At 39.8% G+C, this 14,804-nt stretch overlaps 3 protein-coding genes across 3 annotated transcripts; 1 reads left to right on the top strand and 2 right to left on the bottom strand.

The window, feature by feature from the left end:
- The first annotated feature begins 5,047 nt into the window (after positions 1-5,047).
- Positions 5,048-8,675, top strand: LOC129600385 (uncharacterized). Its single transcript, XM_055498877.1, has 8 exons — positions 5,048-5,455; positions 5,601-5,665; positions 5,733-5,857; positions 5,948-6,052; positions 6,663-6,761; positions 7,229-7,318; positions 7,384-7,470; positions 8,221-8,675. The coding sequence occupies exons 1-8, from the start codon at positions 5,377-5,379 to the stop codon at positions 8,333-8,335; spliced, it is 765 nt and encodes a 254-aa protein (XP_055354852.1). The 5' UTR covers positions 5,048-5,376; the 3' UTR covers positions 8,336-8,675.
- On the bottom strand, positions 8,611-11,663 carry LOC129600384 (dehydrogenase/reductase SDR family member 1-like). The gene is made up of 7 exons (XM_055498876.1): positions 11,367-11,663; positions 10,982-11,046; positions 10,325-10,545; positions 9,970-10,102; positions 9,356-9,599; positions 9,115-9,195; positions 8,611-8,923 (listed from the first exon to the last, which is right to left on the bottom strand). The coding sequence occupies exons 1-7, from the start codon at positions 11,470-11,472 to the stop codon at positions 8,886-8,888; spliced, it is 888 nt and encodes a 295-aa protein (XP_055354851.1). The 5' UTR covers positions 11,473-11,663; the 3' UTR covers positions 8,611-8,885.
- Positions 11,664-12,406: 743 nt separating this feature from the next.
- LOC129600395 (dehydrogenase/reductase SDR family member 1-like) lies at positions 12,407-14,616 on the bottom strand. The gene is made up of 7 exons (XM_055498888.1): positions 14,364-14,616; positions 13,927-13,991; positions 13,574-13,794; positions 13,276-13,408; positions 12,937-13,180; positions 12,734-12,814; positions 12,407-12,675 (listed from the first exon to the last, which is right to left on the bottom strand). The coding sequence occupies exons 1-7, from the start codon at positions 14,467-14,469 to the stop codon at positions 12,647-12,649; spliced, it is 879 nt and encodes a 292-aa protein (XP_055354863.1). The 5' UTR covers positions 14,470-14,616; the 3' UTR covers positions 12,407-12,646.
- Between the last annotated feature and the right edge of the window lie 188 nt (positions 14,617-14,804).

The following is a 14,804-nucleotide window of genomic DNA, read 5'->3' as shown; positions in this document are numbered from 1 at the left end:
ATCTGTTACCAATCGAGCATTCGTAACTCTTTCCGAACATAGTTAATTTACGTATTGTACAAGGGGTCTCCCTGCAGTGCCATCGCCAGTGATACGGCATATATACCGCAACTACAATCATAGTTGCGCAAACCCGGCGGAGAACGTCGAGGTGACTGTTACTTCAAAATTTCCGGATTGTTACAGGAAGTACTATCACGCCTTGCCGGTAACGCGGCAATCACAGAGCACTCAATGTCTTTCTTTGTACCGACAACACTACAGTATCACTATCTGCGCTATAGGAGGTTGGCTATTGTAGTTCAGTACTAGTAAGTACTAAGTAGTGATAATACAAAGTATTGTAATCAAAAAAGATTGCACACAAGCTGCAATACCGCCAACAGCCACTACAGCTGTTTTTCTAAATTTCTAACCATTCATTAGGCAGAATTACCTGAAAAGTTGAAAAAAAGTTTAAACTTTGAAGCAAACACAGCTGGTCAACAATTGAGATTTAACTACAGTACAGAGCTAGATTTTGTCTGTTGCTAAAAGTTTGACTGCGATACTTCATGACCTATGAAGACCGGGATTTCCGCCCTTGTTGCACCATTCGGAAGTTTTTTTTTTGCAACGGTATAATAACTACTCTGTATTGTGTCTTGCATTAAGTTGCAGGTTCAGAGTTAGATTAGCATTAAGTACTGTATATAAAACAAAAATCCGCTACTGTACAGTCTGTACAGCCATCTACACTAAAGAAAAACTGGTTCTACATAAATAATATATTTTTTTCTTATACCTCCATACATGTACAGTGCGTGGACTGCGAAATTGAGTAGGTGCTGCCCGATAAAGTCGATTGGGCGACTGCCCGGTCTGCGCCAAGCTTCTACGATTTTCTACATATGTACGTCGACACGGTCTAGAGCAACGGCAATGGTAAAACACACAGGAAATGTACTTACGTCAAGGTAATATTCTATATGCTGCGAAAGCGCATGGCTCACGTTCTGATTTCTGTAACAGTCAAATGAAACGTGTCATAAACTCTATTCAAAAGAATTTCTGCGTAAGCTCGGTAGCATAAAAACGGTATATAAATATTGTATGTTCGAAATTAAATTATGTAAACTACAGGTATTGTAATAATTATATGTAAACCACCGGCTTGCTGATCGGGTGGCAGTAAATAAAAACAGACTGCCGCATCTATTTAGTTACGTTTCGCACATCAAAACTGAAGTCTTCCTGAGCAGATACCTTTTATTACGCCATAGCGACGCCCGTTTACACAGGTTTTCGTAGCAGAAAAGTGTATGTGCTGCTGTAGCTGCATGAGTCGACGTTATTTTACCGGCAGAAGACTGAGAAGAGCCAGTTTTACGAAAAATTGTAACCGGTACCGACTGCCAGAGCGTTATAGTAACGAACATTTGCCGTTCGTTACGAGATGATTCAATAGTCGTTCAATAGGGCGGGACTGTACCACATTTTAACTAATCAGAATATTTCATATTTTATTTTATTTTGAACGAAAAGTTAAGTGAGGTGAGGGGACACTGCACTTGCCGGTACTTATTTTTTGCTACCCTACTTTTAATTAATACTCGCATGAAATATAAAGAGAAAATTTGCGTGGCGGAAATGAGTTAGGGCTGTTTCGTACGATACATGCTGTTGTATAATACGTTGTACTCGTAATTTTGTATCTTCAAAAGCAAATGCTAAACAGCACCTGTTGGGCCTTATTGATGATAATGACGAGCCTTTAGAGTGAATTTATATAAATGCAATAAAAAACCAGTGTTACATTTAATTGCCTAAGTAAAAATTTAAATTTCGTACTTATGTAGTTTGCTTCTCAAAATTTTGGTTAAAATAACTCTTTGCCGGTTTTTGTGCGTTTCCGTACAGTATAACAGCTTCGCGGTCTTGTAAAGTAATTTGTACACATATGATATATCGTATTTTTTTCCTCGTATATACATATACAAGTTTCACATTAATATTACATACTGCCCTAAAATAAATTTAATTGATTTGTACATCCTGTACGAATTAGACTATGTAGACCAATACATGTAATAACTATCAAGCCGATCACGTATAACACCATAAATACAGTAATAAATACTTGTACCTTACCGACTGCAGCAACCGCCTCAGCACTCCGTTCTTGAAGGGACTCGGCATTTCCACATTTCGGCCATGTATGTAACCAGAACCCCCGGTTTTTTATGTAACCACAACCCCCGGAAACCGAACACCATATTCCTCTTTTCGTCCTCAATAAGAAATAAAAAGTATTTACAAAACACGCATAATTATACCTTTGGCAGATGTAAACGGGGATACTGTTATCGTCGCAGTTATACTCTGCCATGCAGTACGCTGTGTTTTTCAGAATATGTATATTTAGTGAGAAAGCGAAATACTTTCTCGTTATCAATATAATATCGCTACTATGGTTTATATGCAACAACCACATCGAGGTTATAGTATTATGGGAAAACACCAACGGTAGAAATTTTAAGGTATGCAGTTTCTTCCCTGCGGCCATCATTCGGCTACTGACGTGGAATCGCTCTCCAAACGCACCAATCGGCAGACGCTTGCATCCGGAAATTACAGTGTTTATCGTGCTTTTTCAACACCAACCAGCTATCGAATAATGGCTCTCTTAGAAATCGTCATCGTGTATAATATCTTAACTCCAGCACAATATTATACGACTATAAAATACAATCTTATAACAAAAAACTTTCGTGGTTACTGTTCGCCCGTACAATGGTGCGAATACGAGGTGAGTACCACTCTAGTTTACGGTAACAAAGTCACGGCAACTTCCTGTGACCATCGTAAAATTAAATGGCTGCGTTATTTACCTGTACACTAATAATTTCGTGTATATTCTTTTTAATTTTATAACATACTGTACCAGAATTTTTTGATGTAATAAATAATTTAAAATGAGCTGCACAAATAACAAGCACCTGTACAAGTATGTTGTGTATGTTCCCGTATCGCTAAAAATTAAGCGAAAATTCAAATTTAGATATTGTGCCAAAAACAATTGCAAATAATAATACTCTTTATTTTGTAGCGCAGTACGCGTATGATAAAACTTACACCATCTTGCAATCGAATCACTGTGTCTTATAAAACAGTAGGTACAGTACAAGGTTAGGCACGCAGCACGATGAAAATGAAGTACTGTACCATGCATAAATACAATTGTAAGTACATACCAAACACTTATTCTTTGTACCTACAATATTATAATAAGCGATACAAACGGTAAATACATACATGTAGTTCTAAAGTTGTGCATGAGCAAACGTACGATTGGATGCAGAAGTAAAGCGAATATTCGACATGCAGCATAAAAAAGGACGACTACACAGTAACTATCAATACTGTAGAAATACGAATACAATGGCAAGATGCGACTGCATCGATGTCCAGATAAACAGTACAAAAAGTTTTGGAGTTTGAATATTAATGAATTTTGGAGTTTGAATATTAATTTGAATACTAATTTTCTCCACTCTGCCTTGTAATACTTGAAACTGCTGTTGATGGCATTTAAAGGAGCAGGCAAGCATATTTTTATGTGCTTTTATTTTTCAATATGCACAACAACGAGAACCACTCAGTATAGTACAATCAGATGAAGAATTTGTCCCAGTTAACATGAGAAGAGACTGTACACAATATATGTTTTTATACTTCATACGTATCCGGTACTTTACCTGTACATTCTAGGTTTGAATTGCAATAATTAATTTTTTTTCAAATTTCAAACTTCACATTACAGAATTAGACCGGCTGACTTCAAGCGATTTGAAATTATTTTATTATTATTATTCAAATTCAAATGTTAGGTGAAGAACTGATCGGATAAATTGTAAAATGTTAAAAATTAATTTTTTAAATTCAAATTAATTAATCATTTTAAATAAGGCCCAGCACTTATAATTTCGCCCTATTTTATAAGTACAGTAACTCCCTGTTAATTATTTTCACTCTACAGATTCTAGGCACCATTAATTTTATCGCTTTAATTCGTTTAAATGTACTTGTTTTGTACAAGTAATTATTTTATTGTACGAGTACTTTTAGCTCGTATCTGTACTTCCGTATGCATTAGTATTGTATTGTACTGCACAGTGCGATATGCCAGCGCTCCGGAAGTCGCTTGGGCTCTATTAGAGCCCGGCACGAGCCGAGCAGCTCGGCTCGGCTCGCGAGCGTTCGGTGCTCGCGAGCACTTCGAGCGAGCAGGCGCTGTTTTGCAAATTTATGAACGAGCCGAGCAACAGGAAAAAAATATGCGAGCGAGCCGAGCGAGCGGGATCGCCGGGTGCGAGCGATCACGAGCTTATAGGCTGACTTTATGCGAACTGAAAGAGTTTCCTGCGTAAAAATTAGCTTGACCAAGCTGAAAAGGGTCGTAAATCACCGTCACCTTCGCGCTTCGCGCGAACTAGTTTACTAAATTTTTCCTTGATATGTTGGACTCGGGAGTCGGGACTAAGTAACGATAATCCGTAACCAACAAAGAGACATTATTGAACCCGTTTCTTAATTCCTTTATTGCCTGGTAAACATTTCAAACATTTTTATTGCATTTCAAAATACACAAGAAAATGGGAATCAGTTCGAACTGCAGAAAGCTGTCAGCGAAAAAACGAAGAAAAAATTAACTGCCGATGTGGAAGAGAAGTAATTTTAGATATCCTTTTTTGACTAAGATTTTGCTTTTTGGTGAGACTAAAATTTTGGAATATCTAATTCGCGCAAAAAAATTTGAAACGTTAAATTAACTCCGCTCCCGAGCGAGCCGATTTGCAAAAATAAGAATACGATCGAGTCGAGCGAGCAACAACAAGGTAAAATTGAAAAACGAGCGAGCCGAGCGAGCGGCGGTTCGGCCGCGAGCGAGCTGAACGAGCGGAAAGTTTTGGCAAGTGAAAACGAGCGCGCCGAGCAGCACTTCTGCTGCTCGTGCCGGGCTCTAGGCTCTATGCTCCGTGTTCGAAAGCAGTCGAACTGGCTTTATTCTGTACATTTTAACCAATTTTTTGATCGTTTTCCGTTTTCTCATGATGCAGTCCCAAGTTCCAACTTCCAACTGCTCTCCAGGAATCTCGACATGGGGAATTTCTACGATATTGATAGTTACTATGTAGTTGTCCTTTTTTATGCTGCATGTCGAATAATCGCTTAAGCTTTACTTCTGCAACACTGCCCGCTGGTACGCAGTGCTAGGCTGCTGGCTTAACAGTGTGTGTTGCATCTGGATTCTGGAGTACTGCAGCGAATCCTGTAGAGCGAATCCTTCCTTTCTCTGGAAGCCGTATATTTGTTTGTGTGTTGGCCTTATTGGAAATGTGTCGCATCATTGACAAGCGACGTCTGGATCTCTATTTCAGTCCCCAGTATCAATTTGCACCACTGTACAAGAAAGGTATACCTAGTACCCACCTATGGCAGATGGCTCCGTTCCATGTTATCATCGCTGCAGAGCGTGACTATTTCTCGTCATTAGACTGCGCACTGCTGTTTTGCACAGACTTCTCTCAAGTGATTTTCATATCTACGATTTTTGGTAGGGGATCTATTGTGGACATTTTGCAAACCCCCCAACATCGACCAGTGGCTGGTGTACGAAGCCAAGGTAAGATGCAGCACCACACCAGCAGCACCATACTCGCTGTACGTGAGCACCATCCTTGGTTTTCCAGGTTCTCTGTGTGCGTTCGCTGCGTCTGCGCTGCGATGATCTGGACGAAGGCGCCGCGGGTGTCAAGCGCACCGTGCAGTTCCCCGTGTACGATGTGCGATACGCATGGAAATCCCAAAAGAGTGGGTAAGACTTGGTAGGCAGTGCTTAGTACGCATTACGCAGTACAGCTGCTGCTCAATATGCGCTGCACGGAATCTGTTATATGCGCTGCAGTAAGTTCTACCAGGAGACCGTGGACGAGAAGCATCTGTATGATCGCCATACCATGACGGATGAGGAGGTCTTCTGCATTGTCGGACTACATAATCAGAATGTCCTGTAAGCTTAATCATGTGTAAGGTGCTCTGCAAAATGTTATAGATTTTTCTCAACAGCCAGTTGTTTGAATTAAATAGCCGTAAATCCGACTAGCCGTGCTGACAGAAATAATATTTCCTTTGAAAATAATTCAGTTTTTGTCAATGAAGGTATTTTGTAAGCGGTTCAGATTTATCCATCACCTGCAATTTTCGAATTATGAAAGTGTAAAATTCATACAATTTAAAATTATAGAAAATGGGAAAATTTATTTGAACTTTTCCCTGAGTCGTTTCATCGTGGAAACGTTACGCTCTAAAAACATTCTGTAAATTCACTAAATTGCACCGTAAATATCAGTAAAGCGCCCTCAGCAGAAATTCGCAAACGCCAGTGATCATTATGTACAACGCAATATTGTCTGAAAATTTTCTAACGTGATTATTTTAATTTTCTCGTATATTTCGCCTTAAATTGTCAACTTTGTGGGCATATTGTAATGTTTTACGTGCTCTTCAGACAGCTCTTACTCAGTTGTTGAATTAAAGAACTGCTTTATCCCGTTGACTGCTGTTGTATTTTCCGAAAATAATTTTTTTCGTCTGAACTGTGTTGTATTGTGTTCTTGTAGATCGCGAATGCCCGTGGAGAAACGCGTCGAAGTACCCGGTGAGGGCCTGGTATTCCTCGGTCGGGATTACGTCAAGAAGCTGGAAACCCGCCTGATCGAGTACTTACGGCCGGCGTTAGAGAATTACAATTATAGACGAGAATTATATTATAATTATATAATAATTTACTGTAGAAATAAATGTAGAATCATCTGTCGAAGTAGAGAATTATCGAATTAATGGGTAGAACTATTTTATGCAGAGAATTATAGAATTAATTGTGGAATTATTTTCTTTAGAGAATAATTATAGAATTAATTGTGGGATGATTTGCTGTGGAGAATTGTAGAAGGAATAAAAAAAATTAATTACGATGGTACCTGTAGAATTATTTACTTTTGAAAATTATAGAATTAATTGTAGCATTATTGGTTATAGAGAATTACAGAGGTTAATACAAAGTAGTAGAATTATTTTGCAGTACTCTGTGTTTTTGTGTTCCTCTTTGAGATGTCGCGTTTTCTTGTTCCTTCTTCTGAAAAAGAGGTTACGAGCGTATTTTTAATGAGGTGTGAAAATGCTACAGGAACGGTGTCCTGGCGCAGCACGAGGCCGAAGAGGAGAGCGATGAGTGGCATTTCGGGTGGACGACGCCCGGCGCATCGGATAACTCAGCGTAAATATCCCTTCAATTTTGTTCTGTATTTTGTGGTCCAGTGACGCATGTTTCCTGATTATCAGGAGCGAGACAACGGACAGCGACGATGAGTGGCGCGGCGATCGTCCCCGACGTAGCCGGAAGAGAAAGCGCAGAATCTCACCCAAGCAGTAAGTACGATGCCGTTATTGACGGAATAATTATCATTTAATTGTCTACAATTGCATATCCCGCAAACAATGGCGCAGTTTTGAACTGGCAGATGATTTTTTGCTGCCTGGAGATCAAATGTTTTAATTTATTTTATCCGATTGCGAAATCAGTTTCTGCGCGCCACTTCCGGTTGAATAGTGGCGTTCGCTTAGTGAATAATCTACTTGCATTTATTTTATGAGGCAGTTTTTCATAATAGTCCCGTTTTGGTTATTTCCAGTCTTAAAACGATCTGAAAGTTCCATGCAGATTGTGGACTCTTTGCTTTCCTACCTCTTAATCTTTTCGAGATTTAATTTACTTGTTGGTTTTTAATTTTCGCATCAATCGTTTCGTTATTTAATATCTTTCTATTTTATGTATTTCTCTTATACAAGTTTGTTTACTATTTTTATTAATGATTATTATTTTTACTATTTTGTAACATTTTTCTTACACAATTTTATTGTTGTTATTTTTTGACATTTATAATTATTGTCATAATTTGTCTGTCTTTGATTTAATACCTGTAATCATAAAGAAATTTAATATAATTTAATATAATAATTAATCAAGTAATTATTTACGTTATGGAGCCGACACCGCAACGCCTAAGAAGCAAAGAATAACTGATGACGGGAAACCGATGGTTCCAGTGCTGGTCATAAAAAAAATCAAAAAATTAAGACGCATTTCGCTTTCTGTATGATGATGTGGATGTCTTATAGGCCGCTGCCCAGTGACAAGCCGATCATTTCCTGCAGCAAGACCGCCGCCAGTACTACCGGCAGCGCGCATCCCGATCCATCGGATGTGGCGGCATCCAGCAGTTCTGCTAGTTGACCGGAAGTAACTACACACTGCAGTCCCGACAAGTTGACCAGGGAAAGCTAGTGCCGCTGCTTCCATGCGCACCACAGATTTACTTGTTGAGTTTCTTGTTTTATTTATCGTTCCTTTCATTTATTTTCTGCTGTTCCTCTCGGTATGCAGGACTGGTGATTCATTCCGTCCAGATAGAAGTAATGATAAGTTATTGCTCAAAATCGTAGAAAAATTATATTATTGCTCCGTGAACCAGTTCTTCGGTTAAATTCAATGACGGGATTGTTGTCAATGTTAATACTGTATTGTTCTTGTTTCCGCCTCGTTCTGTTTTCATGAGTACTTAATAAATTCTGTAAATATACGCAGGATCGATTCTCCAATTCGCTTAAATAAAGAGGTGTAAAATACAGTTCTTACAAAGTTACAGACAAGTTATACAGACAAGTTATTCAAGTTTAAAGGCCTTTCCTGCTTATGTAAACAGCCGTGTACCAACGCGAACTATCAACAGATGGAAAAATAAATTCATATATATAAATATTAAAAATTTGGGAACGGGAGCGGTTTATGCCTCATCGAAAGAGAATTCTTCAATTCTGCGTCCTGTAAATAACAGAAAGCGTCATGCCGTTAATCGTGCGGTTTCGACATGGCAGCTGCTTTATTACAACACAAAAATAACAGCAATAAAGCATTCTTTACCGAGGAGTATAAGCCTATTCATAAAATACGAGTGTACAATACAGAGATATAATAAATATCTATATTTATGTAGTGAATATAAATATACGCACCATCGATATCGACAATGTGGTATTCTTTGCCCAGCGCCGCCGTGGAGAAGGCCTCCCCTGTTTTATCCATCACACTGGTATCTGATAATGTAAAATACAAAATCCTGTTAATTTTATCACTCGTAATTACTGCACGCGATTAGTGCTGCACATGCCAGTACGGCATTCACAGTTAATAAATATAGTTAATTATAATTACGTGTGTTTGAATAAACATATTCTGCTGCCGTTATAATTTTACCGGTCGCCAGGGCCACAATGCATTTGCCGCTGAATTCCGGAGATTCGGCCACTTTCAGCATCTCCGCCACATCGTACACGACGGAGCCGGTGACGCCTTGACCTTTGTCCGCCAGTTTTCCGTTCTTCTGATCGACGGCCAACTGCTGCATGACTTCCGTGCTGACCGGTCCCGGCCATAGGCTAATGTACGCCACATTGTGGGCTTTTAATTCCAGTGCACAGTCAGCTGCCATCCGATCGCACTACACATTACATGTATTACCTCGTACCAATAATATTATTACGGTACTACCATATCATTATTGATACTTATCAATTTACAAGTAATTCTGCTATGGAATGCCATCACGTTCCAATACAATTCCGGAAAATTTGTCAAACTTTGCCTTACCAAATTGCATTTGCGTGAACACATAAGTACCGCCATGGTACAGTAAAATAATTAACTCCTGGGAACATTGATATACTCGTATTTTTTCAGCTCGTATATTTTTAGAGCAAAACACAACTAGCACCATGAAATTTGTAATTGCTTTTGAAAAACATTTTTATATAGATATAACCGTCGGTAACAAGATAATACCCATTAAACAAGGAATCTATGAGTGTTACCGCTGCTTTTCCTATGCCATACGCCGGTGTATCCGAATATTTTATGGCTCCAATGGAAGATATCATCACAATCAGCCCAGACTTTTGTTTAACCATCATTTTGGCGGCTTTAACGGAGCAAATGTAGTGGTTCCTGTTGACAACACGAAGAATATTAAACGTATTAGAAAGAAAAAGTATTTTCTGTTCTAGTGCAAGTAGTTAGACCACCATATTCTACTACTACTATAGATTTTATAATCAGTCCAGTGCAGCTTAGTTCTGGCAAAGCTCTCAGAAGCTGGATAATGTCGATAAATGGCCACAGTAAGCAGCTTTGGCCGGAATGCTATGTCGCCGTACGTCGCCCACTCACCGCAGACCGATATTGTTGATGTCGTCCCAGAAGGTTTCCGGTCGCTCCCAGAACGGCTTGCCCAGATTGCGGATGCAGGCGGCCGCGCCGGAAAATGCGTTATTTACCAGGATATCCAGCCGGCCCTGCTCCATTTCGATCTGGCGAAACACCTCGTCGATCTGGTCGTCTTTGGCATGGTCGCACTGCACGGGAATACAACTTCCCCCTCGCGCACATATCTGTCAAAAGTGCACAAGGATATTATCACATATCTGTACACTATAGACTATACCGTACTATTTACAATACACTTTACCGTACTTAGTCTTACTATACAGAGCACACAGCTAAAGTTTTGAATGTATAGTTTGTATCAATGTTTTGCATAGTTTATAATGTCCACGCTCCAGACTACGCAGATAATATAAGCAAAGCAAGCACGCTAGTGTAATGTTTTTCTGTTTTGGTTGGCAATTTTGAATAATCCACAGTAAATAATTATCATAAATGTAATAATATTATTACATAGTGCTAATTTGTGTCAATTCCTGTTTCCTACTCAGTAGGTATATATCACTAATAAAACGAAGCGCTGAATTACATTTCAGGATACTTATGTACAGAGAAAGAAAAGAAAATAATATAATACGAAAGATGTTACGTAAATAGCATTACTTCGTCTGCCGTCTGCATCAAGCTGCCTGGAAAATCTGCATCTTTCGCTGCCTGCAGTGTGCGACCTATAAATTTGGAGGAAAAGATGTATAAAATGTTATCTAATTATATAGGCAGCAGTTTTACTGTTGTACCGATCAACTACTAGGGTGGTTCGCGTTAAAAAAAGACCCCAGATTAGAAATGCACACCCACTAGCTCCACACCCACTCAACTCCCGAGACCGGTACACGGCAGAATTGTACATTTGTAGGACACTATCAGTAATTCATTCTCACGAATATAAATAATTTTATCGTGCGCTTTATGCTAGTACACAAACGGTTTTAGCAACAGTAAGGAAACAGTCACATGTATGTAAAATGCACGGAAATTTCTTGCCAACCTGTGATGTAAACCGTGGCTCCTGCAGCTGATAATTGCAGTGCAATGCCTTTCCCAATTCCTCGTGAAGCACCCGTAACCAGCGCAACTTTCCCCGATAAAGCCATGGTTTCGAGAATGGCGGTAATTTATATCAGCAGTTTGTTCGCGAAAAGTTTTCTGAAGATATAGCAATATCGAACAAAATTATTTTGCGCTGCAGCAGTACAAACCGAAAACAGTGCGACTTTGTAGGGATTATCGAGAAATTTTGCCACTTTGCACTGCATTAGTTGTGTACAACTGCGTACTGTATCTGTGTGTGTTTTATGTTGCAGTCAGCTAGAGCAGGTGTCTGGGCGCATTGTGATAGTCAGCAGTTTGTGTGCGCCCCGAGTCGCGGATCGAACATAACCAATCGATAAGTTTACTGACTACCAATACCTTACACAAACCGGAAGTGCGCCTTTCAGTACCCATAGACCATCTATACTATTCTGATCGATCATTCTGTATGTATAACGCTACAATGCTACCGGCAGAATTAGGCCAGTTTAATTAAGTTTGTTGTACAAAGCAAAGAGTACCGCGAGTATGATAAATAATATGATTTAATACTAGGTTTAAATCATTGAGCAAAGCCCTGCACAGTGTACGGGAAGACATCAACATATTATGTTAGGGAAATTAATTTTAATGTACTGGCGGCAACTGGTGATTTATAAAAAGCGTAATTCGTTAGGAAGAAGTACGAAACGATTGTAAAAGATTTTCTACGGGCAACCGTTCTGCCTACGAATGCAGACCGTCGAGCATTCGTACAAAGGTTTTCATAGGGAAAAATTCAGATCATTTGGTTTTTATCATTGAGAATTATTTAACGTTACAACTGCTTGGGAAGAACTCTGTGTTAGTACGGTAAATGCGTTAGCAGGTGTGCAACATTCAGATCTGCATGTAACAGATGAATATGGGCGCCTTTCCCTCAGTATACTTTGTATGTACGGTTGGTAGTAATCCACTTATGGCTAATTACCGAGGTTATTCTTTGTATGGCCGAAATAATTATATGATTTTATTCCGATTTTGTTTGTAAATTGTACTCTTGGTGATATAATTCAAATTTCAAACATATGAATTGTACTTTCGTTTGCACACACCACAGTACGGTATACTTTCCATCGAATGCCCTATTCTAAGTATCCATGCTCAACATTACGTTTTGCAGAAGAAAAACAGTATTTTTGGCCTTGCGAAGTTTTGGGATCAGCATGACATGCACGGCAGCCAGAATAAGGAGTTTTATCCTCGCAGATCTTTGATTTTGCGTCCTAAACAAAAACATCGCTTAGAAAAACTTTTGGCTTTCTCATCGATCTCACAGTTTACCATCAATATCAACCAGATTGTACTCCTCGCCCAGGGATGCGGTGGTGACAATCTTTCCGGTCTTCTCTATCATCTTGGGATCTGTTATAGGAAAGAAAAATGACACTTTTACCATAAAGATTGTTGCAAAACCGACAAAACATACGCCACAGACCGGATGTCACTAAAAAGCACGTTCACTACCAAACTGCAGACAACCTTACCTTGGAAGAGACTGACAAGGCACTTTCCACTGAACTCCGCGCTTTCGCCATTGGCCATGGCTTGGTGGACGAAGGAATTGGCGCCCAGTTTGAGGGTCTCCGTGGATGCCGGGGCCTTACCGGCTTTCTTGGCCTCCAGTCCTTCCTGGATGAGCTCGGTTTTAACTGGTCCCGGCCACAGGCTAACGTATGTGACATTGTGGGGTTTCAGTTCCAGAGCACAATCGGCCGCCATACGATCGAACTAGCAGAAAATCAAGATGAGAAAGATACGATCGCATTTCCTCTGCCTTGTATTTATATTGTGGGTCATTAATTAATGCAGAATTTATAACTTACTGCTGCTTTGCCAATTCCATAGGAGGGTGTGAAAATGTACTGCTTTCCACCGCCGGACGACACATTGACAATCAGGCCGGATTTCTGCTTAACCATAATTTTGGCTGCTTTAACGGAGCAGATGTAGTGGTTGCTGGAAAAAACGTACATTTTTGAGTTTACTAAAGATTAATATAATTATCGTACATCATATATTTATTTTTTTGGTATTATTTATTTATTGCGTAATATATTTATTCCTATGCGTTTGCGATACCGCTCCGTGGTTCACTTTAAGCTTTCAATTTGGTTTATTTACCGGAGTCCGACATTGTTAACGTCATCCCAGATGGATTCGGGAATTTCCCAGAACGGCCGTCCGAAGTTATCCTGCAGTGCATTGACGGCGGAGTAGGCATTGTTGACCAGGATATCCAGTCGGCCCTGCTCCTTTATGATCTGCTGGAATACGCCCTCGATATCCTCATCTTTGCTGTGGTCACAGGCAACCGGGATGGCTTTGCCGCCTCGGGCTGTCACCTACGATTTAATAACGTCCAGTGTGTGGACATGCGCTTGTACCATATTCGTTGTTTTCATCGCGAATCGCTGTCGTAACGAAACTGTTGCGACAGGAACGATAGAACTAAGTGCTTCGTAAAACATATGTACCTCCTCGGCAGTATGTTGCAGACTTCCCGGTCCAGCCGCTCCGCTGGAAGGGGTAACAGTGCGCCCTGTAAAGCAAGTAAGTCTACTTATTACAGATACATGTCTCTAGTATCATACGAAATTACTGGTCTACAGAATAAATATCAGATTTATATCAACCTGCACTATAGAATTAAAATTTACAGTGTACTGTACAAGTTATGAGCTTATACAATTAGTCGCACTTTACTACAAGCTACTTTACTATTTAAGACAATTATTAATATTGAATACTGATTATGTTGCATCATTTGTATCAGCAGCAGTAAAACGTAGTGTCTATTCTCTGTTTAAGTTTCACAATCACACAAATAAAACTGCAGATACATACAACCAAGTGCCCACATTTCCCTGTATTTTCTATAGCGGACTTGCTTCGGGATGTACATCGCACGTACCTGTTATATAAACAGTTGCTCCAGCTTCTCCCAGTTGCAGAGCGATACCTTTCCCGAGACCCCGTGAGGCGCCGGTAACCAGAGCGACTTTTCCAGACAGAGCCATTTTCTTAAATCACGTTAATTTTTATGCTGATTGTCTGTATGTAGTTACCAGACCACAGCTGATGTCTCTGGACGGTCGAGCGCTATATTCGCAGCCCGTAACAAATTACTGATCACTTCAGCTGTCTTACTTAACGTATATATTATTGCGGGTTGTCTTTATATAAGCTTTCTGCTGGAGTTATGTGTGCATAATGATATTTGTCTTGTTATCAATCTCGGTGAATCGGAAACAAAGTCCACCATCAAACACACAGTCAGGTATACCGGTGCCTGGAGCACGCAAACATAGAGTGCCGTAGTTTTCTGTATCACCAGCGCATACTCAGCAGAAAG

Source organism: Paramacrobiotus metropolitanus, unplaced genomic scaffold (assembly GCF_019649055.1).
Source record: "Paramacrobiotus metropolitanus isolate TYO unplaced genomic scaffold, Prichtersi_v1.0 Parri_scaffold0000175, whole genome shotgun sequence".
NCBI lineage: Eukaryota > Metazoa > Tardigrada > Eutardigrada > Parachela > Macrobiotidae > Paramacrobiotus > Paramacrobiotus metropolitanus.
Note: the sequence above shows the minus strand (reverse complement) of the source record. Positions and strands in the feature narration are given on the sequence as shown.

Bases quoted from the DNA above. Each gene is read 5' to 3' on its own strand.
- LOC129600385 (XM_055498877.1), top strand. From the start codon at position 5,377: ATGTGTCGCATCATTGACAAGCGACGTCTGGATCTCTATTTCAGTCCC. The intron at 5,858-5,947 runs GTAAGACTTGGT...TATGCGCTGCAG, and splicing joins TGGAAATCCCAAAAGAGTGG to TAAGTTCTACCAGGAGACCG. The intron at 6,762-7,228 runs GTACTTACGGCC...AAAATGCTACAG, and splicing joins CTGGAAACCCGCCTGATCGA to GAACGGTGTCCTGGCGCAGC.
- LOC129600384 (XM_055498876.1), bottom strand. From the start codon at position 11,472: ATGGCTTTATCGGGGAAAGTTGCGCTGGTTACGGGTGCTTCACGAGGA. The intron at 9,600-9,969 runs GTAACACTCATA...TGTAATGTGTAG, and splicing joins ATGGCATAGGAAAAGCAGCG to TGCGATCGGATGGCAGCTGA. The intron at 8,924-9,114 runs GTGCGTATATTT...TGTTATTTACAG, and splicing joins CCACATTGTCGATATCGATG to GACGCAGAATTGAAGAATTC.
- LOC129600395 (XM_055498888.1), bottom strand. From the start codon at position 14,469: ATGGCTCTGTCTGGAAAAGTCGCTCTGGTTACCGGCGCCTCACGGGGT. The intron at 13,181-13,275 runs GTAAGTTATAAA...ATTTTCTGCTAG, and splicing joins ATGGAATTGGCAAAGCAGCA to TTCGATCGTATGGCGGCCGA. The intron at 12,676-12,733 runs GTAAACTGTGAG...GTTTTTGTTTAG, and splicing joins CAATCTGGTTGATATTGATG to GACGCAAAATCAAAGATCTG.